The 22,454-nt window shown below is 40.8% G+C and overlaps 1 protein-coding gene across 2 annotated transcripts; it reads right to left on the reverse strand.

Annotated features, from left to right (window-relative positions):
* Nucleotides 1–1,345: 1,345 nt before the first annotated feature.
* Esd (esterase D) lies at nt 1,346–21,371 on the reverse strand. Of its 2 annotated transcripts, XM_057786271.1 has the most exons (10): nt 21,296–21,370; nt 17,424–17,472; nt 15,423–15,497; nt 13,889–13,977; nt 12,316–12,414; nt 11,442–11,566; nt 6,951–7,070; nt 5,566–5,664; nt 4,712–4,879; nt 1,346–1,578 (listed from the first exon to the last, which is right to left on the reverse strand). In XM_057786271.1, the coding sequence occupies exons 3-10, from the start codon at nt 15,488–15,490 to the stop codon at nt 1,498–1,500; spliced, it is 849 nt and encodes a 282-aa protein (XP_057642254.1). In that variant the 5' UTR covers nt 15,491–15,497; nt 17,424–17,472; nt 21,296–21,370; the 3' UTR covers nt 1,346–1,497. The 2 variants fall into 2 exon arrangements, with proteins under 2 accessions (XP_057642254.1, XP_057642253.1); XM_057786270.1 differs by lacking the exon at nt 1,346–1,578 and having other exon boundaries at nt 4,404–4,879; nt 21,296–21,371.
* Nucleotides 21,372–22,454: the final 1,083 nt, after the last annotated feature.

The following is a 22,454-nucleotide window of genomic DNA, read 5'->3' on the forward strand; positions in this document are numbered from 1 at the left end:
GAAATTCCTTTTGCATTTAGGTATTAGGGTATGTTGGGGTTAGTAGAAATTCCTTTTGCATTTAGGTATTAGGGTGTGTGTTGGGGTTAGTAGAAATTTCTAATACATCAATAAGAAACTGTCCTTGCAGGTTAGGATTACCTTATATAATGTTTGAGTTCAGATGTCCTGGCTACCTGTACATCTATCGGGGCCACTTGGGCTGTAACTGGCATTTACCTTTGTTGCAGTTACACTAAGCCAGTGATTGGCAGGACATGTGCAAAGCATAAATGTTAACAATTTCTAGGAGATGGGCAGCACTCCTGAGATCATGCCTGAGGTGGTCTTAGAGTATTTACATGCATGCACACACACATACATCCATAAACACACAAAACTGAACACACACACACAAATCCTAAAACTCCTATGAAAAAGGACTTGGGGTAGTATTCATAGCTACAGAATTTAATCTTTCTTAGCTTGTGCTATAGGCAAGTATGTGGGGTATTTTCTTGATGACAACTGATGTGGCTGAGGGCCCAGCCCACAGGGGCAGTCTGGGCAGCTGGTTGGTCCTGGGTACTCTAGGAAAGCTTGGAGAGCAAGTCAGTAGAGAGCATTCTGCTAGTTCCTGCCTCAGTTAACTGTGATGTGGACGTGTCAGTTGGCAAACTCTTCCTCCTCTCGATGCTTTACCCGAACAACAGAGTGAAAACTAGGACAGAACCTTTGTGTTAACAGAAAAATCTAAGACTATTAAAGTAATCAGGCTCCATATCATATTTCAAAAGGCTGTCTATTAAGTTCTTCAGGGAGTGTGTGGGTATTTACAGTGACCAATCACCTTTCTCTATGAACTCACCAAGTTAAACCTCTCCATGTAACTAGGAGAAAGCATTTGTTTAGAGTAACCTGTGAGTCACTATTCCCCTTACATAACTCTTTTCAGATTGGGTCTTAGTATATAATCTTGAGAGACTCAACAAAGCTCAAACCAGTATTTACCAATGCATTCAGCTCAGTAGGTAAGAGAACCCTCACTGGACTGGAGCTGAGGAAGTCTGCTGACAGCTGTGTGATGATGTGCGTTCAGTAAAGCCTCCTGGGCCTGCTTCCCTGTCCTGTTAATGATCACTTAGCAAATGCCTTTTAAAAATCAAATCGCTGAAGACACGCTGAGAAGCGCCAGTGGCCTCAGAGACCTGGAGGGTGAGAAATTTGTGCGGAATTCCCTTTCAATCCTGACATCACTCCAACAGAACTGTATTCAGTCTAAGCCTTGGGGCTATTTAACAGGGATTTCCAAAGGACTCAAAGACTATCAAGTATTCAATTCCTATGTGAATTAATAACTGTGTAAAATAACTATCAGAAAGTTTGATATCTTTATTCAGAAAAGTGATTCAACTGCAGGAGGATGATCTTTTGAGAGGAAACCCCAAATCTTTTACTGAGCAATTCCGTGTAGTCCAAGGTTTATAATCCCGATGAGATTCTTCCACCTGAAGCTTTTCATGCGTTCAGGTATTTTGCATGATGCCTGATGTGGTCGGTGATGAAGGTTGCAATGAAGTAGTAGCTATGATCATAACCCTGGAAGACAAAGTAAGACATTGTTCTGTGCCATTCAGAAACCCCGACATAACTGTCTGTCTTACGAATGAGTCATTCAAACTCTCCTGTCATTTAATTTGCTTGTACATGCTCCAAAAAGTGACAGAATCTGAGGCATGTCACCTGATGATCACCTTTGGCCTTTACATGCACAAGCACACATGGGTACACGTACTCCCATGGAAAGAGGAAGAAAAAAATTCTCTTACCCATCTTTATTTGAGAAGAAAGGAATTAATTCATCAAATTCTACATCAAATGGGGCGAGCTGAATCTACTCCAATGAAAACCACTGCTATAGGGGAAGGAAATGCAACCTTCTCTCCTCTGAGTACAAGGTAAGCAGCTTTGAAAGAAAACATTAAGACTGGACGAACTTCTAAGAGTATTAAAATATCAATGGCCTGGGTACAGCACCACCTCAGTTGCAATTTAAAAGCAAGGTGGAATAAACTGAAAGTGACATATGTCTAAGTACTCATATGTTTGTGTGTGTGTGTGTATGGTGTGTGTGTGTCTCTGATGGGGAAATGTGAATTTTTCTAAGCATGTAAGATAAAAACAACCCTAACAAAATATCATCAAACTTTCACTGGAGAAATAGGGAACAGCCTACATTTTCTGAACATGAGTCAGTACACGTTCTCTTTTCTTTTCTTTTTTTTTTTTGGTTTTTCGAGACAGGGTTTCTCTGTGGTTTTGGAGCCTGTCCTGGAACTAGCTCTGTAGACCAGGCTGGTCTCAAACTCAGAGAGATCCACCTGCCTCTGCCTCCCGAGTGCTGGGATTAAAGTCGTGCGCCACCACCGCCCAGCAATGTTCTCTTTTCTTGTAAAAAGGTCTGGAAGGTCACTCTGGATCCACCATGAACGAAGTTCCAATGCAGACGCACCCCAGTAACTTAAGAGTAACCTGTCTTCGAGTGTGGAAGAGCATGCATGAGGAAGGTCATCATGACCAATACTGTGCCCTAGAATTTACTTGATTTCCCACCTTTCAATAATTAGAGTTATGCCTGCCGCCTGCCGTGAGGGCCCAAGAAGGAGTTTTGAAAGTATCAACAAGAGGTAAGAGAACACGCTGACTACTGGAGTTCTGCTGAAGGTAGACAACTGGGGCTAAGCATGCCATCCTGGGTAGGGTTCACTTTCTGGTTACTGAGCTTATTAAATGAGCGCCTCCCACTACATTCTCTGACTAACTAGTCAGTTTGGCTTGTCAAGCAGCTGTGTAATTCCCTATATTTAGCGACACTGGAGGCCCTTTCTCCTCCACTCCAAACTCTAAATGGAAAAACGCTCAGCAGGAAAGCTGGCTCAGAGAATGTAAACCCATTCTTTCTGTCTTCAGTCAACTCTCAAAAGGGAAGCAGTGCTCCACACACTATGGATCTCTATGTCAAAAGGCAGCACCTCCCTACATACTGTCTAGATCCAATTAGAAAGGCTCAGGTTGAACTCTGAGTGAATAAAGGAGAGCCGTGAAAGACCTTCATTTGCTTATGTATCAGTCAGAGATAATGAATGACCTTACACACAGCAGCAGAGATGGGCAGAGGTCAGAACAGCCCCTGAATCTTCAAAAAAGCCCTAAGACTTGAGCAGAAAGGCTAGCCTTCCCCTTTTCTCTTTTCTAAGAAGGGGGTGATGTTTCCTCAGCAGCAGGCCACTGTTTTCTTCCCATTTTGTAACTTCGGTAACTAAAATCGGGGCATGTAAGGTCCTACTGTCATAATCGGAGTGTTTCTGCTGCATATCACGATTTTTCAACTTAGGTGCCACAAAGCCCCAGATTAAAAACTATATGAAATAAATAAATATCCTCATGAACTAGTCCTTTCCTCTCAAGCAATTTTCTTTGGCAACTGACAAAGCATAAACATAAACTGAGAACATCTGACTTGACAGACAATGAAGACAGTATGCACAGAACTGCAGTCATTTTTGTCTTTCTTTTTATATAAAACCTGTTTCCAGCTCCTGTTCACAGAGAGATAGTTAAAATCAAATAATCCTAAAAATATGCTATTACTTAAGGATGAAATACACAGAGACTTAATAAATGGAGATAAATATGAATGTGTGCATACATACACACACACATTTTTATATGGTCCATATGATCAAACCACCCTTGTAAACATGGAATTACGAATTCCGTGAAAGCTAGAGAGGTAGCAGGCTACACCCAGTCTCCCCTTGTGCTAGCTCTAATTCATCCCTTTGCTCTTCAGCACATTGCCTAGAAAAGCCAGAAAGAGGACGGGCCAGAACTTGTGGCCATGATCTTGTTTAACAGTCCTGATTCCATCACACATTATGACCTCAGATAAGAAATTTACAATGCTGCTCTAAAGCTGATATATGTGTAAAAGGATGAAAGTGCACAAAACAACCTCACTGGTTAGTGTGAGGGCTGCAGGTGAGTCCGTGCCATGAAAGCATGGTGCGAACTGTAGTGAGGCACACTGCACCCTGGCAAGGTTTACCTGAGCATTTATCATCACGGTTACACTTTAGTAGACATGTCAGACACGTCACCTTTAAGCTTTAACAAGTAACTTTTTTATAAAACATGATCATATGATTTTCAGTATTCATTTTTCATCTTGAAATGAATGTTTTGTATATATTATATTCTGAACCTCATGAGTATTTTTAAAAACTAAAACCAGAGCAGCATAAAAAGGTGACCCAGTGGACAGTCAGAAGAATTTCAGAGGAAGTTTGCAAGCCAACCACACTCCCCCTCACAGCAGCACTTGTAGGAGACCACAGTCAGTCTCCGAGGTCACGGTGTACATCAAGCCTAGCACACATTCTAGAGTGCTGGCGGCGAGTCTGTGGGAGACAATGCCATTCAAGCCTTAAACTTGTTTCCCCCTGCCTGACAACAGGCAAAACTGCATTATTCTTCACGGTCAAAAGCTTTCTTATTTAATTTGGCCTTAGGTAGCGCACATTTCACTCCAGATGTCTTAATGTAACTAAAGACTCCTACGGCCAACATCATCCTCTGTCCTCAAGTAGCTAAAATAAAATCTATGTTGTACATAATCTAGCTTTTTAAAAGTTTTGCTATGTAGATTAAACAAAGATTTCCCAATACTTGCCTCCTGTAGCCTATAAACAACAGGGATTTTCTTTTCTGTGCAGGCAGCTATGAAGTTATCAGGGAGTAACTGCCCATTTGTAAGAAACTCGTCATCTTTTCCTTGATCAATTAATATGTCAATCTGGGAACCTGAAGAGGACTTCACGAGACAGGTTGCATCGTACGCCTATAAACAGAAGAAATATTAAAATTTTACAAGTGTCTAAAACAGTATTTTCCAGAATATACTATACTAGAAGCAAAATTAAACTCAAAATTATTTTAACTTTTAGCCTAAATCAGTCAGACATCCAATTTAAATTTTTGTAAGATTAATTTAGAGGTAATGGTAACTTAGAAATATGAAAGCAATCACCATCAGAGAAAGCAGCCTCAGGACAACTTCCATGATTCAGAACAACCAAAAACCAAGGTTACTATTACATAGCTGTCCCCGGGCATCTGGGGACTGGCTGTGGAACCCATCCAAGGATGTCACACGGCAATGCTTCAATAACTTATATAAATAGTAATGTTTGCATTCAACCCACATACCTTCCCTAGTACTTGAAATTACTTATAGATTACTCCTATACCTGCTACAGTGTCAAGGTGAGGTAGCAGAGAACAGAGACAATGCGGAAAGGTCTGACCGTGTTAACTACAAATGTGACTAAAATGACAGCTTCTTTTGGTTTAATCTACAGATGCAGGAGTTAACTATACAATAGTCAACATATACGATTATGTAACATATATATATACACACACACACACACACAAATACACACGTGGTATATATACATATACATATAGATGTATATATAACAAACCTAAAAATTTAAGAATGAGTATTTTCTAAACATCACCTACCTTCCATTTACTTTCATCTGGTCCCAAATATCCATTAAAAACTTTTTTGCCCCAAGGACAGAGCACTGGGTTGCAAATTGGAGCAAATGCTGACACAGACTTGAGAGACAAAGGAAATTTAAGAATAAGTTATATGTTACTAATCAAATATGGATGCATACAACTTGCAACTCTGATTTAACACAAAATCCCTGCAACGGTGGCCTCTTCATATTACAGCTTTGCATAATTTATTTCAAAAGCTTTGTGCACACCATGCCTTAGAAGTCAGTTTAGGTACAAACAAAAGTTTGTGTTCAGAGTTTCTACTCCTCATTCCTGCTGAGAACTGATCTGTACTGATATAAACACGGATGTCTCCTTTAGTGGAGCTCTTGTTAAATGAGGCGTTTCTCTTAAGTGTTGCACAGAAGCAAGGAGGACTGCCTTCACACACAACGCCGAGTCTCGGTGGGGCAACAGTGTGCTTCTCAGCTCTAGAGTTCTCAATGTTCACAAGTTCATGACTACTCATATTTTTAAAAAACAAAAAATTAAGTTAATAAAATATTTAAGTTCACTTTCTACCTTAGACAATAAATTCGCTGACTGTATAATAATTGGAAAACTGAACCCTTATGTTCTAGTGTTGGGTTAGGAGCTGCTATGAGTAACACTGCATATCTCAGCAGCAATGCCTAAAGTGACCGCAGCCTTGCCAAAGGAAGGGAACAGATGAAACCAATCTCAAGATGCCAAACGCCCTGATTTAAAACACGCATCCCGCTTTTAAGCACACTTCATTTCAGTTGTTGAATTTAGTATTTCAGTTGTAGCTTTTCAATCTTGTCTCATTAAAAGAAAAGAAAATTTACAAAGTCTTAAATAAAGCGGGGTGTGAGGTAGGGGTTTAGGGCATGAGGAATCAGGGATGTGAGAGATATGTTTCAACCAAGTTGCATTTCAGCCTCATTCAGAGCATTCATAAACATAAAATTCTAAAATATGAATGTTCTCCACTGTAGGCAATCATATTCAGCATTACAGAGATGTTTCTCAAGTTGAAGCAATGATAGATAGATAGTGTCACATAATAACAGTAATCAAGACCAACAATCCTGAGGGAAAATATGTTCAAAACTACAGTCTGAAAAAGAGCAATGAAAATATAAGCTGTATTTCTACTACTTCTACCAGGCCAATGAGAACCATTCTGATGCAATTCCTAGGATAATAATTGTATAGCATGTATCACATGTGATCAAGTTTCAGCCTACTTCCTGAAACCCCAACCCAAGAAATGTTTAATCCCTGACTGATTCTAAAGCCAGTTCAAAATCTCAGTCTTTGAACATCCCCATTAATCTCCAGAAGTGTTTTATCAATGAAGCTTATTGTTATCTTACTTTGTATTTTCCAGGATTTTTCAAAGCACAAATCAGAGCTCCGTGGCCTCCCATGGAGTGACCAAAAATAGACATCCTCTGTGGGTCCACTGGGAAATTGGCATTTATGAGTTGTGGAAGCTAGAAAGAATTTAATGATATGATTAAGATCTCAGAGGAAATATTAGACTTTTTCCAAAGTTATATATAGCAGTGTGATCTGCTGCAGATCAAAAGTACAGTGGCTTGAACTGGTGCGGATTACAAGAAAAACCCTCAGGTAGACAACGGTTACTAATATGTCACTGAAAAATATGCGCCCAGATGTTTTATAAGTCAATGGATAACGTTAAGAATATGATAGAGAAGAACATTCGAAACATTCTGACTGCCGCCCCCGTAATTATTTATTTAGTGTGTGTCCCCACGCATGTCTGCACTATGCCCCATATGGAGTTCACAAGACAACTTGTGACAGCCCAGCTCTCTCCTTCAGGTGGCTTCTATCTTGCTGTAGAACTCAATCTTCAGGCTTAGCAGCTAACGCTGCTAATCTTATAAGGAATGAGTACTTCATGGAGAAAAGCTAGGTAGGAAGGTATTTGTTATGGCAAAAGCGTTTTCAAAACACAAATGTCTTACATTAAGAAAAAGTATAAAGTACATGGAAAATTATGAAATCATTTAAGTTAGACTAATACTGAAAAATACTTATAAAATCCAGCTAACGCGAATAGGATGAAATTTCATAATAACATAGTCTGAAAGTGCATGGAGACTGGAAGGACCACAGCCAAAGGCAGCCAGAGCCTTAAGACAAAGGCTTCCAAGAAAAGGGCAACAGCCAGAGAAGTGTGACCTCTAACATATGCAGAATACTGAGTGGCTATCACCCTCAAAGCAACATTCCCTGCAGAGGGCTGCTAGCTTGCAGGGGTTCTCCACCTGTAGGATGCCATCCCCCGAGGGGGGGGGTTCAAAGGGCCCTTTCACAGGGATCGCCTAAGACCATTGAAAAACACAGATAAGTTCAGTAGCAAAATTGCTGTTCTGAAGTAGCAATGAAATAACTTTATGGTTGGGGTCAGCACAGCGTGAGGGAGGGACTGTATTAAGGCCACACCTTTGGGAAGGCTGAGAACCGCGCTCGAGAGAAGAAACTCAGCCCAGATGTATTGGCTCAAATTCCACTGGGCCACTGAAAACTCACCAATCTAGCTTTACAGGTCTGAACTGGATACAAATTGCACCTCCCGCACCAGTACAGAAAAGTCATATGAAACAGTCCAGGGAGGGAACGAACTCAGAACCCACCCTACCAAGAAAGAATTACTGACCCATGCTACATTCAAAAAGACTACCTGACTTTATTTTTACATCTTAAATATCTTCTCTCTTGCACATTTCTTAAATTTATGTTTTCTATTGCTCAAGTAGTTTTAGGATTGTCCTGTGTTCCACTAACTTCTGCACCCATTTTATTCTACTGAATTTTCCCTATGCACCGTTCACAGATGCATCACCATTCCTACCTCGTTCCCTCTCTCTCTTTACTTTTTTTTAACTATAGCATCCTGTAGCTTTAACAATCTTTAATCCCTGTGGGATCTTAGCAATATTCCAAGGCTCCCCATTCCTTCTACTTTTCCCTTCTCGTGTCTTTTTCCTCTGCTCAAACACGAATCCATGTACTTCCTCAGCATATTTTTTTTTGGAGTCTTAACTTTAGTATACCCCATACTACCTTTGTTCCTTTATGACTCAAATATTAAAGTTAAATAGAAGACCAACTATATTTGCAAGTGGACCTGTCTAGCATTTGTAGTTGCTTCTGTAGTGAACAATATTCTTGAGAATTATGCCTGGTGCTCTTGATCAAGTGATCTGAGGGGTTAGCCAAGAACTACATGTGGAGAAGAGACACCTCAATCCTACTACAACATTGCCCCATGTAAACCTTGCAAATTCTTCCCATGAAAGTATACAATCCAACCTATGATGTATATAAGACAACCTATGAAGTAACCATAGGTACACAAATTCCAATGGGCAGGAAAACGAGACACATATAATTAAGGCAGTATGACATCTGAAAACCAAAACCAAACAAAAACCCCCAAACAATTCCACAGTAGTGGATTCCATCAGTGATTTAGATAGAATATCAGACAGATTCAAAAGGACAACTGTAAGAATGTTTAACAAAATCAAGAGAACACAGTAAACTAAATGAATTAAAGAACATAAGTAAGCAAGGTAAACAAGGAAATCAATACAGGATATGAAAGAAGGATTCAATAGAAGGAAAGCTACTGAAATAAAATCTAGTTGAAATTTTAAAATGAAAAGCTCTTGATTAAATAAATTAACAAGTAGAAAGCCTCACCTGCAGAATGGATAAAGCTTATTTAAGACAGAACATTAGGGACAGAAGATGAAATAAATGAATATGAACATTTGGACATTGATAAAGACAAACCAAACAAGATCTCTGGGATACAAATAAAAAGTCAAACTTATGACTCATGGGACAATAGGAAGAACCTCAGACATAGATAATATAATCAATAAAACCAAAGCAGAAAAGTTTCTAAGTCTAGGGATGAAATGGTCTTCCAGATTCACCCAGAAGGCATTTAGAATGCCAACAGACAAGACCAGGAAAGAACCTCCACATTCACTTCATCACTGAAACTGAGTAGAGATCAGAAAGCACTGAAAGCAGCAATAAGAAGCACCAAGTCACACTAGCCCACCATAACACATCAGATTTCTCAACAGAACCCCTGAAACACAGTGTACACAATGAAATGATAGTCAACTCAGATTACTATTCCCAGCCAAACTATCCCTTCATAATTACAGAAAAAAACTTCCATAATAAACAGTTTAGAGAATTGATCATCTACTATAGAGGATATATGAAGGAATCCTATATACTGAAGAAAAACAAACACATTCATGAGGCTACCGTAAAGAATAAGCCATGGTATAACAGTGGATAAACAAACAAAGAACAAGAAAATGACAAGAATTGATACATACTTTTCAATTGAAAAGTGCTCAGAGCTAGCGAGAGGATAAAAGTCACTTGCCTCCAAGCCTGACAATCTGACAATTCTGAGCCTGAGTCCTAGTCAATACGTCACAGAGACACCTGCACATCAATGTTTACTGTACAATACCTAAATTATGGAATCAAATTAGGTATCCATCAACAGAAGAATGGGTAACAAAAATGTGGTTCATATTCTTCAGCCATGAAGAATAAAATTATGTAGTTTGCAAGAAAATGGATATAACTGGAGATTAACATGTTAAGCAAATTTAGATAAATCCTGTTTTCTCTCATTTGTGGATCCTAAATACATAATTGTGGATCCTAGATACATAAAATCACTTATGTGATATAACGTTAAAGAAGAAAGCAGGGTGTCCAAATGCAACATGATATTGTCCTCTGCAGAGCTCACACCTAAGAATGGCACAACCAAGAATAAACAGACACACATACACTTGCAGTAAGTTTGCTGTTTTGTTGGGCTGCATTTGTAGCTATCCTAGGATGCATGTGGCCATGTGCTGCAGGCTGGCATGTCTGATAGAGGAATAACTAGCAGTAAGGGAGCAGAGAAGTCAAGGGGTTGTGTGCGGGGTATTGCTTGTGTGAAAACATTGAGACCTAGGATAATGTACAATGAACAAATGCTAACAGGAAAAACCGCACCAACAAAATCAATATATAAAAAAATAAATAAAAATTTTAAAGCTCAGAATATAGCAAAGCATAATTGCTGTCTCGGAGTTAAAAATTATGGGTGCCTGGGTGCTGGGTGCCTTAGTGGTGAAGTTCTTGCCTAGTATGCATGAGATCCTGAGTTTGACCACAGCACCAAAACCAAAAAACAACTCACCACAAACTATACATGACAAAGATTTCAACTGTTTCTGCGTTTTTAAGACATATGTGATAAAATCTAGGAAAATACATACACTGCATATCAACATTATTAAAAGAAGTTACACCGGGCGATGGTGGCGCACGCCTTTAATCCCAGCACTCGGGAGGCAGAGGCAGGCGGATCTCTGTGAGTTCGAGACCAGCCTGGTCTACAAGAGCTAGTTCCAGGACAGGCTCCAAAGCCACAGAGAAACCCTGTCTCGAAAAACCAAAAAAAAAAAAAAAAAAAAAAGTTACGCTTTGCCGTTTTCCCTTTCTAATCAAGCCCTTGCTTACTACATAAGATACCTAACTGAACTGGCTCCAGAACATAAAGGTCTGTTTCATGTGTTATTTTCTGAGATAACCTGGAAAGTGTGCACAGACCTACATATAATTATAAAATCATTTAAAATCCTATAGTTATAATATTAGCAGACCTTGGAATTTTTCCTAAATTAAAATTGGTTTTTCAGTGTCATTCCTATAACTTCTCAGGTTTGGAAGGGCTCCGTAATGAAAACCAAACTCTCAGTGGTCATCAGTCAATAATTACAAGACAACTGAATTACCTCCTCGGTTACGTAAGAGTACATTCTGTAATTTGTTTTCCAGGGGTCTTCAGTGGCATTCACGTAGAAGCCTGCACCAGTGCCGAAGTCCCAGCTGTCATCTTCTCCTTTGATGTTGCAGCCACCTAGCAAGGGAAGGGTAAACTTTTATGGCTGCTCTCCATGCTCAGTAACGTATAGTGGCACCTACCTATAATCTCAGCACTTGGGAGGCTGAGACAGGGTACTCACTCATTGCCCAGCCTGTCAGCCTAGGCTACTTAGTAAGATAATGACCCCCACCACACACTGTTCAATGAAGATGTGCATCCACACACAGTGGAACTTGCACGAAACACTGTGAACTCTCCTCTACTTTTTGAGATACATTAAGGGATTCAGCTTTTTGGGTGACATGGCACTTGTTCTGGCCAATGAAGTGAGAGGGAAGACTTCCAAACGAGAATTCAGGAGGCAAGGCAAGCTACCCAACTTCAATATCCTCCTACACATTCTGAAAACATGTATCTTTATTTTGTTACAAGAAGCTCATATGCTCTTTATTTTCCAGGACTGTGTTGTGATGCTTTCCCTGACGACCCTCCTGGACTATTAAAACTTTTGTAATTCTCTTCACCACTATGAGGAGACAGATGTCAATGGTAAAAATCACTATCTTGAGCTGAAGATGTCCCCTAATGTTCTCTGGAATTATTTCATCCTGTTTTCCCAATCTACTCCCCGCAGTATGGTATTTTAGAGTCATGATGTTGCTTGAATGACCAAAGGATGATGACAGCAAAAACTCAGGAGGAATTATATAATGGGCATTATTCTACTTACAACTTAGACGAAGACTTAGATGTCTGTAAGGCATTTTGCACAGGACACTTACGAGGACTGGTATCTGGAGCAATGACGACAAGGCCGTGTTCTGAGGCAGCTTGCTGAAAGCCAGACTTGGTTATGAAATTTTGTTCTGTGCAAGTTAAACCTGAAGATGAAAAAGGTTGTTATGTCAAGCTACACTGTGAATATTCCACAAGCTTTAATATTGTACATACAGTAAATCAGCTAGATTTTTAGGTACTGAAGACTGATATGAGAGTGACCAAGTAAACTAGCAATGATGCTTGGGCTGAACCTAACGCGGCAGCACTTTTTCAAAGGTCACTGCTAAATATCTGAATAGTTGCAAAAATGAAGCTTACTGAAATGCATATGCTACAAATTAACTATAAAACATTTAGTTATTAGCCCACAAGAGAATAGAGACTAAGCCTACTCATAAACAGTATTAAATTAATAAGACACAAAGTTACAAGTAACATTAAAAGTAACTGAATGCTCTTGTGTAGCAGGATAACAAAAACCCAGAGACACATATTGGGGTTCAACCTGAAGATCAGGAAAACAAAGCAGCCAGTCACTAGAGAGATCTTCCCTCTACCAAGGCTCTGATGAACAAAGGGCGATGATCCTGCAATGTCCACCGACCTCAGACTCCACACTCCAGTGAGTTCCTGTCTCTTCCCCTTTATGTTCCTCTCTTCACCCATACTGCTCTTGTCTGCACCTCCCTAGTGCTGGGATTAAAGGTGAGGGATCCCAAATGCTGGGATCACCATTGTGTGAGTCCACTTCTCTTTTAGACAGACCCAATCTTGTGCAGTCCAGGGTGGCCTTGAACTCATAGAGATCCAGCTGCCTCTGACTCCTGGGATTAAAGGTGTGTGCCATCACTGCCTGGCTTGTATGTCTGACTAGTATGGCTGCTTTGCCTTCTAATCTTCAGGCAAGCTTTATTTATTAAAACACAAATAATATACCATTATACTCGTGAGACCTAATATTTTGCTCTAGACCAGTGTTCAGCATTCAGCCCATCTAGAAAGGTTCTTGTCTGCTTTCTAATGCATGCATCCTTGTGTTCCAGTTCCATTTAATAGTGTTCTGTTTGACCGCTAGAGTCTTTGCAAACTCCAGAAATGACTGGACGGGTACAAATTACATAAAAGTTTCCCAAACCCTTATCACTGAGTGAGTACTGAACTTTATGTTCTCAGCTAAGTGACTTGGTCTAATTGAAGAGAAACCAAAAGTGTAATTCTCTTAAGTCCGAAATTATTCTCAAGATAAAGCCATAAAATGGAGTAGGACAAAATTTAAAATTTTAAAAGCATTTATTTTATTACTTTTTAATTATGTGTATGTGTGTGCATGTGAGTGCAAGTACCTGTACCCTGGGAATCCAGCAGAGGGCGTGAGGTCCCCTGGATCTCTAGTTATAAAAAGTTGTTAGCTGCCTGGCATGAATTCTAAACGCCAAACCACATGCTCTAAGCCACTGGGCCATCTCTCCAGCCCCACCCGAAGATTTTTATAAATGACTCAAGAAATAGATAAGTAGGTCACAATCAAAAAGCAAGACAAAATGCTTTTATGAAATTCCAAAGAAAAGCACTTACCAGACAGCCAGTAGAGTGCAGGACACTTGGCACTCTCTGCCTGTGGAGGCAGGTAGACAGCAAGTCTCATTTTACATTTCAGCTCAACACTGCAATTTTAACAACCACAAAGAAGTATTAATGTGCTTCATTAATCAAGACAGAAACTAAGTTAACAATTTTAAAAAAGGAAGAATATACAGTAAAGAATTTTTAAAATGTGATTTAACATTTAAAGTAAGTACTAACATTTAAGAAATATACCGTACTCCTTTAAAAAAGAATGGAGCCGGCTTAATATACTGAGCCTTTGCTCTGAGGTTGAATAAATTTTAAAAAATTAAATGTAATTCCCAATGTAGCATTTCTATGAAAAAGTCTTTATTTCTAATGAGTATGACATACCAAAGCAACTTCTATAAAAAATGAATTCTAAAACCATGGCTCTTCAGTTCTGAGTTTGCTTCTGGGCACTAAAATGTTGATTTGGGTATGGCTCATGAACTAACTAGTATCCTAAAATAAAATCTCAATCCATTTTCTCCTCTAAACGTTTAGAAATTTTCTTTGTTCCCAGTGCTCTGATACTTCATAACATTATGGTGATCTGTACTGGATAGCCTTTTCAGTCTGACAATTTAAACCATGCAGTTGAAGAATTCTAGAATTATCCCTCATGGTGAGTTAGTCACACCGTGTGGGTAGACACACCATGGTACTAGTGTAGTGGTCAGGATAGCTCATGGGAGCCAGTTCTCTCCTTCCACCATATGAGTTCTGGGGTGTGGTGGTTTGAATAAGAATGACCCCACTGACTTATATATTTTAATGCTTAGTCACAAGGCACACTTGTGCTACTATTTGAAAGGATTAAGTGGTGTGCCCTTGTGCAGAAAGTGTTTCACTGGGGGTGGACTTTTAGGTTTCAAAAGTCCATGCCTGCCCACCTGCCAGTCTCTCTCTCGCTGCCTACAGATCAGGATATAGCTCTTAACCACTTTTCCAGCACCATGCCTGCCTCCTGCCATGCTCCCCACTATGAAGATAAAGGACTAAACCTTTGCTAAGTTATGTGGTATGTGACTATCTGCATTTATGCATCTGAAATATTGTTCTTAGCTCCTGTCCTGATTCCTTGTCTCTGCACATGTGTATGTGTGTATGTTTAATGCATTCACCTAAGACACAATAGTCAGATTTAAGACAGTGGTAGAAGCAAATATGTCTGTTTAAGCTGCCAACTTAATCAAGTCTAGGTTTCTTTGCTATATTAGGAGATCCACAAGGAAGATGTTCTCTGAATTTTTAACGGCAACACAGATAAAGTTCCAGAAAATTTTAGAAGACCATCAAGCCACAGCTTGAAGATTGTCTGCAGGCTCTCCTTCTCATAGTGCCCAAGCCAGAAACAATTAAATGTGGTAAAATTCTCAGATACACAGTGGGCATGGGACAGAGCAGGCAGGTTTATAAGTAGAAGTTTTATTTAAAATGATAACAAAATACATAATAGAACTGAATGAAAGGTTTCTACAATTGCATCTTAAGCGCTTACCTGTCATGTTCAAAGACCTTCTGGAGCCCCCCGAAGCACCTGTTGCTAGAAATCTGCCTCAGTGCCATTCTCCTCCTGTGGGTGAGGATGAATCCCATTCATTCTAAAGGCATTCCACCCTAAAACCTTGACAGAGAGCTGCCCTCGGATCCATTATCTAAACACGACTGTTTTCACACTCAAAAGTGTGCTAGCCACACTCGCTTCTAGAACTGTCAGTACTTTGGTATGTCATCCGTGAGGTTTGTTGTCGATACTGTTGTGACTGTCTGACAGTCTTTCAAGACAGATCTTAAGTTATATTAATTTAGAGAATTACTGAGCACTTCCAGCATCACAGGCATCTTTATATGTGCGTCCATTACTCAACTTATGAGTTTTTGCAAGAAAGTGACAAGCTATCTTTGATCAATATTTCTCCTCTCAAACAAATTAACAAGCAAACATAAACTCTTAGCCGTGAACTAAAGGAAAAGCTTGTCAGGAAATTTTGAAGCATGGCAATTAATTCCTTTTCTCTACAATGAATCTGTCTGGTTATCACATGAAGATAAATTTAAACATATATATTACCTTTCAACAGAAAATGCATGGGAAAAACCTGGAATATTTTTTAATCAAAAATACCTATTACACAGAAAAGAATCAACTGATTCTGGTGTGCACCTCACAAAAAGATTTCCTCCCACCCCTAGAAGCACCACTTAAAATATAAAGGAATAGGTTTTACACCCAGCACCTTCAGACACCAGAAGCAGGTGTTACACTCTGGTGGTCTTCTCAGTGATGTAACTGGGTACTGCTATTCCAGGCTACTCTTAGATGTGCAACATCAGTTTGAAAAGCAAATTTCGAAATGTCTTTGCACAATTCTAAATGAGAGTAATGTCCACCCTGTCTTTAATCCAGACACTTAGTTGTACATTGGAAGAATGTGATTTGAACTTGGTGGGCGACATCGGTGATGCTACTCGTAGCTGCTTTGTGGCCCTGCCACCTACAGGACCACGAGCTTTCTGTTTTCTCCTCTCTCTCTCTCTCTCTCTCTCTCTCTCTCTCTCTCTCTCTCTCTGTCCAGATGAACCAATTCTATAGGGTTAGGGTAGTTACACATAGAGAAAGTACCCTTTGTTCATAGATAGCTTGGTTTTTAACTTACAAAATATGAACTCTTAAATGACAAATTATTCCATAACATGGTTATTCTATATAAATTTCAGTTATTCTCAGTCTTAAAACATTAACATTACAGAGGCAGACAGTATATATATTTTACACACATACGAGACTGGGGAATGCAATTGATTTCTAAATGATTCTACAGTGAAGTCTTGTTTCTTTGCTTAGCAGAAACTACATCTGCTTCCTTAAAACATGGCACACTGAGCACATAATTGGTACCTAAGAAGCACCTAATTATTGTGATTTGTAGAACTGACGAGTAATTTTCTGAACTTCATTTTTGATACTTTTTTGTACCATTTGAAACTGTTACTTGCCTATCTGAATAAGTCACAAGTACTTTATTTCCTCTTCTTTTTGATTGTAGCTGAATTCTAAATAGATTTTTTTACTTGGCCAGAAGAAACATGGTTAAAACCTTTTTTTAAAAAATTGGTAGAGGGGCTGGAGAGATGGCTCAGAGGGTAAGAGCACTGGTTGCTCTTCCAGAGGTCCCGAGTTCAATTCCCAGCAACCACATGGTGGCTCACAACCATCTGTAATGAGATCTGGTGCCTTCCTTGCCAGCAGTACATTGTATGCTTAATAAATAAATCTTTAAAAAAAAAAATTGGTAGAATGCCAAAAAAAGAGAGGAAAAAAAACAACATTTTCTCCTTTTATTTGTTTTATAAATTCAATTTTAAATCAAGTAAACAAGTGATTATATTTAGGTAATTATATTTTTCAATAAAACTTTTCTGTGTGAAAATTATCAACTGCTTTAAACCATACTATTATCATTTTTAACTGAGTCACAAATAATGACACTAAATTTACCTGTTAAGTTGCTACTTGTTCTTTCTGTCCGTACCAAAGGGCAGTGGATCTAAAAAGAAGAAACAGATTGTAATCAGAACATATTCCAGCACAGCACAGGCTACCCAGAGGTTATACACACTGACATTATTTCCAACAGAGATACTCTTTTGAGGAAGGTGATTGTTGACCTGGGAAATATAGTTGATGGGATAAATACTTCAACCCCTTAGTCTTCCTTAATAGACACAGTCAGCACAGAGAGGATTTATAAAAAGTTTCTGCACCCGATAAGCTTCTCTGCTGATGTAATAACCCAAATCAGACCAAATCAAATTAAACCAATTTACAAAAGCTCAGATTTATGGATACCAATGCTCCCGGATGGCTTTCTAGCCCCTCAGAGAGGAGCTGGGAAGGAAGACCGGAAAACCACATGTTTGTTCTCTAGGGTGCTGTTTAAATATCCTGTGGGAGTAGTCTTGAGCATCTCTGGTTAGGGGTCATCATTTGGCAGGCTTTCTCGGAGGGGGAGTCTGGACTGAGGCAACTCCCAGGGGAGGGGGCTTGGGATGGAACGTCCACCCAAACAGTTTAGTCAAGAACATATGACATATATGATGGCGATGCTGTAAGAGCTGAAACCGCAAGCACACACATAGCTGTAAAGGGAAGACAACATTCAATCAAAGATTTAACAGAACCATTTGCAAAGCTCAGTGATATCTTTAAATCTTTAAAAACATGAGAACAAACACTAAAAGGTATAGCACGATTAATAAAAACTCAGAGACAAAAAATTGAGGTTCAACCTAAAGGTCAGAAAAGCAAAACAGCCAGCCACTGGCTGGCTCTTACCTCTACCTCAGTCCGAAGTGGCGATGCTGCCTCCCCGAATCTCAGAATGAAACTGAGACTGGGAGCTGTCTCCTCCCATTTTATAATCCTCTCTAGGGCTGGGATTAAAGGCGTGCACCACTACCGCCCAGTTTTCTATGGCAAACTACTGTGGCTACTGGGATTAAATGTGTGTGTCACCACTGCCATGTCTGTAAGACTGCCCAGTGGGGCTGTTTTACACTCTGATCTTCAGGCAAGCTTTATTTATTAAAATACAAATGAAATATCACTACAAAAAGGGTTTTATTAATAGAGAGGAAATATGATGGTCATCAGTCACTTATCAAATTTAGGACTAAAAGGGAAAGTTAAACAAGGCACACTCCTTTCCAACTCCTAAAAATAAAAGCCTCATGCAGGCCTCACATGAGGCATGCTGGGAGAAGGCATTGCTACTGCGGGAGAGGACAGAGCCTTATGTGTGCTGCCCTAAGGATCTCCCAGAGGGATGAGTGTGGAGGAAGGAGACAGGAATACTGCCGGGGCTGACAGAGCCTTATGTGTGCTGCCCTAAGGATCTCCCAGAGGGATGAATGTGGAGGAAGGAGACAGGAATACTGACGGGGCTGACCTTGTGCAATCAGCACTGCCTATTGTGGGAACAGATCTTCGTTTTTATGAAAAGTTTGTAAAACTTAGAACAAAAAGCTGATAAAATAAGAATGTAACATATTTTGCATAACTGCATAATGTTAAATAGTTCTAAAAACTACAAAGTTTATAAAAGAAAAAGTTAAAGAATGCTAAGGTTGATTTATTATCAGTAAGATATTTTAAAGTAAATTTAGTGCAGCTCTAAAATCAATAGATTTCAGAAATCTATAGACATCCTAAGCATTCAGGGTCACTTCCATTCACTCACTGCCGCACACCAGAGCTGCTCCTGACATGTAAGCTCCATTTGCAGTACATATTCTTTTCCTGGCATTCTATTTTATTTTTATCTTTTATGCCACATTTTACTTCACCTTCTTTATGTGGAGATACACAAGTAGTCACCACTGTGTTAGAATTGCCTACCATAGTCTATACATTGTACATGTCCACAGCCCAAGTAGCATCTAGGCTTGTCTAAGCTTATCCTGGGATGCTCGCACAAGAATGAACACGTATCTCAGGACCTAGCCTAGTTGCTAAGCAATGTATGACTATTTGCCATAAGGCTTAGGGTTTGGTTGAAAACTTTTGACAATGAACACTTTTGCTGCTTCACAATGAGTAGGCACTTTCTGCTGCTTTGTGTGTGTGTGTGTTTGGTACAAACTCATAGTAATAACTACCACGTCTTTACCCAAAGTCTCTCCTTGCCCAAAACTCTATCACCTTTCCTTGATCTCTTAGCATACTTTTCCCCTAACTCACATTCCCTAAATTTCAACCATAGTTTCTGGGTTAAAAAAAAAAAATCTAAATCTGCCTTTTTATGTTCAGATTTTTAAGCATTACTACCAGAATCGCTAGGTTCTTCTGCACCTTTCTGTGGAGATACACAAGTCGTTACCACTGCGTTAGAATCACAGACCATATTTTATAGTCAAAGAACCATCATTCCGGGATGCTCACCCACGAATAAACCCTCTTAAGAACACATTCGCAGGACCTAGCCTAGTTGTTAAGCAACCTGTGACTGCATCTGTTCGCCACAAGGCTTAGGGTTTGGTCAAAGAACTTAGACAATGAACACAACTATTGCAGCTTCACAATGAGTCAACATTTTTGGCTGCTTGGGAGCGGGCACAAACTCAACAGTAGGAACCCGCGTGCATTTCTTTACTTAAAGCCTCTTCTGGCCAAACACTCTATTTCAAGTACTCACACACACACCCACCCACCCACACACCGCCCCCCACCCACGTGCCCCTTTCCTTGCTCTCTTCACGTATTTTCCCCCTAACTCAACTAGTTTCTGGGTTGAAAAATCTAAATCTGCCTTCTTATTTTCAAATTTGTAAGCATTACTGCCAGAATTGCCAGGCCCGTCTATCACCAGCTAGTAAAACCCCACACATTTAAAACTAAACTTAGGTTGTTCATCTTCAAGTCAATTTCCTTTCTTGTTTCCAGACCGTTGCCTGGACAGCCTAACTGACATCTGGACTGTCTCAAAGTTTAACTTTAAAAATCCCCACTAGCAAGACGAACTCGGTGATGCGTGCCTTAAATCCAGCAGTCAGGAGGCAGAGCCAGATGGATCTCTGTGTTCGAGGCCAGCCTGGTCTACAAAGTGAGTTCTAGGGCAGGCATCAGTTACAAAATAAAAATATATAAATAAATCCCATTACCATAATGGCAATTATATATGGCTAATAGATAATTTAAAACTTAGTCTATTTTCTTACTAGTATGTTCCACTACAAACAATACCGTTATAGAAGCCTGGGTGTTCATTCACTAAACTTCTTTCTCAATGAATGCCTTTAAGTAGCTCATCTTTAGGCCTAACAAGGCCTACAAAAAATGGTAGCAACTTTTGTTAATTTTCAAAAACTGTAAATGCCATCTTTCTGATGACCCAACCAGGAATGACCTATCGAGAACAAGAGACACCTGAACTGTGAGCACTGGGCTCCAGCTCCGGGGTGCACTGGCCCCCGCGCGCTCCCGAAAGCGCCTCAGGGTGAAGGGTCGCCCGGGCCCCAGTGGCGTCGCCAACAGCCCAGGCGGGGTTCCGGGACAGAATGCTTTCCCGTCAGCGGGAGCTCTGCACCGGAATGCTCCGCACCAAGCTGTACTAGCGGGCACTCCACCCACCAACCCGAGCTTCCCAGCAAGCTCGCGACGCCCCAGGTCACATATTGTTTCCAGCTTCCCGGAGCTAATGCGATTAGCAGGCCCGGCGGGACGAGGCCAGCCCTGCCTCGGCGGGACGGCGCAGGGATCGTCACCACTCTCGGGCCGCCGCCATCACCCCCGCACGGCTAGGCGTCTGCGGACGGCCACCCCCAGACCCAGGCCTGGGAGGATACCGGGGAACGCCGCTTACCCCCTCTTACCTCGGGGAGAGACCGCTCCAAGGGTGGGGGTGGGGAGACCGAAGGCCAGAAAAGAAGGGCGGAGCTTTTAACGTGTCCGCCTAGAGTCCCGCCCCTGTGACCCCGCCCACCCAGGATGGCCCGCTCCTCCCTCCCTCTCAGACACGCCCTTAGAGGCGGGTTCTACGGCTAGGCCCCCCCTTCAGACACGCCCTTAGAGGCGGGTCCCACTCTAATCTCCGCCCCTGGACACTCCCCCTCCGTTGCCCTCTCCATGGGCCCGCCTCACGGCCCTCCCCTTTTACCCATGCAGCCCGCCCTCCAGGGCTGCTCCCATTCTGCGGCCTCGCCCCCAGGGCTTGCTCGCCCAGTGGCCCGGCTCTAATAATGCTCCCTGCCCTCTCCGGGCCCTGCCCCTCCTTCACGAGGCCATTCCCGACAGCCTTTTCGCGAGCTCCTCTTTTCACTGTGTACGCCAGGGTAAGCCAAAGTGTGTTTGATCTGACATTGGATCTCCTGATCTCTGGAGCGCGCTTCAGATGCTTCCAGAAGTCAGCAAGGGAATGAGGCTCCAGTACACCAGCGGATCTGCCCCAGTAAACTTGTTGAAAGGGCTTTAGTGTCACTCTTCAGTTGTTCAGAAACCTGGGTGAAGTTTCAAATTTCCACCCCGTCCCAAGTCTTGGGTGTACCTGCTTGAGCTGGGGCTTTCCAGAGGGTGACACACAGTAACTCTATCAATGTCCGTTTTCCTTCCCTCGATAAAAGTTAACTGTTTAAGAGTTGTGGTTAATCATTCACAGCAGATCTCAGTTCAACCAATTTAATCATCAAGTGTACTTTGTTCAGAAAATTAAACATTGCAACTAATTTTTTAAACCAGTATTTAGGTCGCTAGGTTGTGCATACAGTACACAGCCTGAATTTGCCTGACTTAATGAGCATGCAACCCTGGGGCCTGCTCTGCGTTTTAGTTTTGCTCAGACACCTGCGTATTATGTGGCTAGTCTTGCAGAAATATAACAAGTGAGCTGACCACTATAACCTAAATGTGGATGAGCTGCCGCGCAGCTTTTCTGTGTCATGTGACTCAGGTATATTTATGTACCTGTTCATAAAAGAATATTATATTGAGAAGCTATTAAGGTGAAGTTTTAATTTATTATTGTTATTATTATTA

The sequence above is a fragment of the Chionomys nivalis genome, chromosome 12 (genome assembly GCF_950005125.1).
Source record: "Chionomys nivalis chromosome 12, mChiNiv1.1, whole genome shotgun sequence".
NCBI classification, from domain to species: Eukaryota; Metazoa; Chordata; class Mammalia; order Rodentia; family Cricetidae; genus Chionomys; species Chionomys nivalis.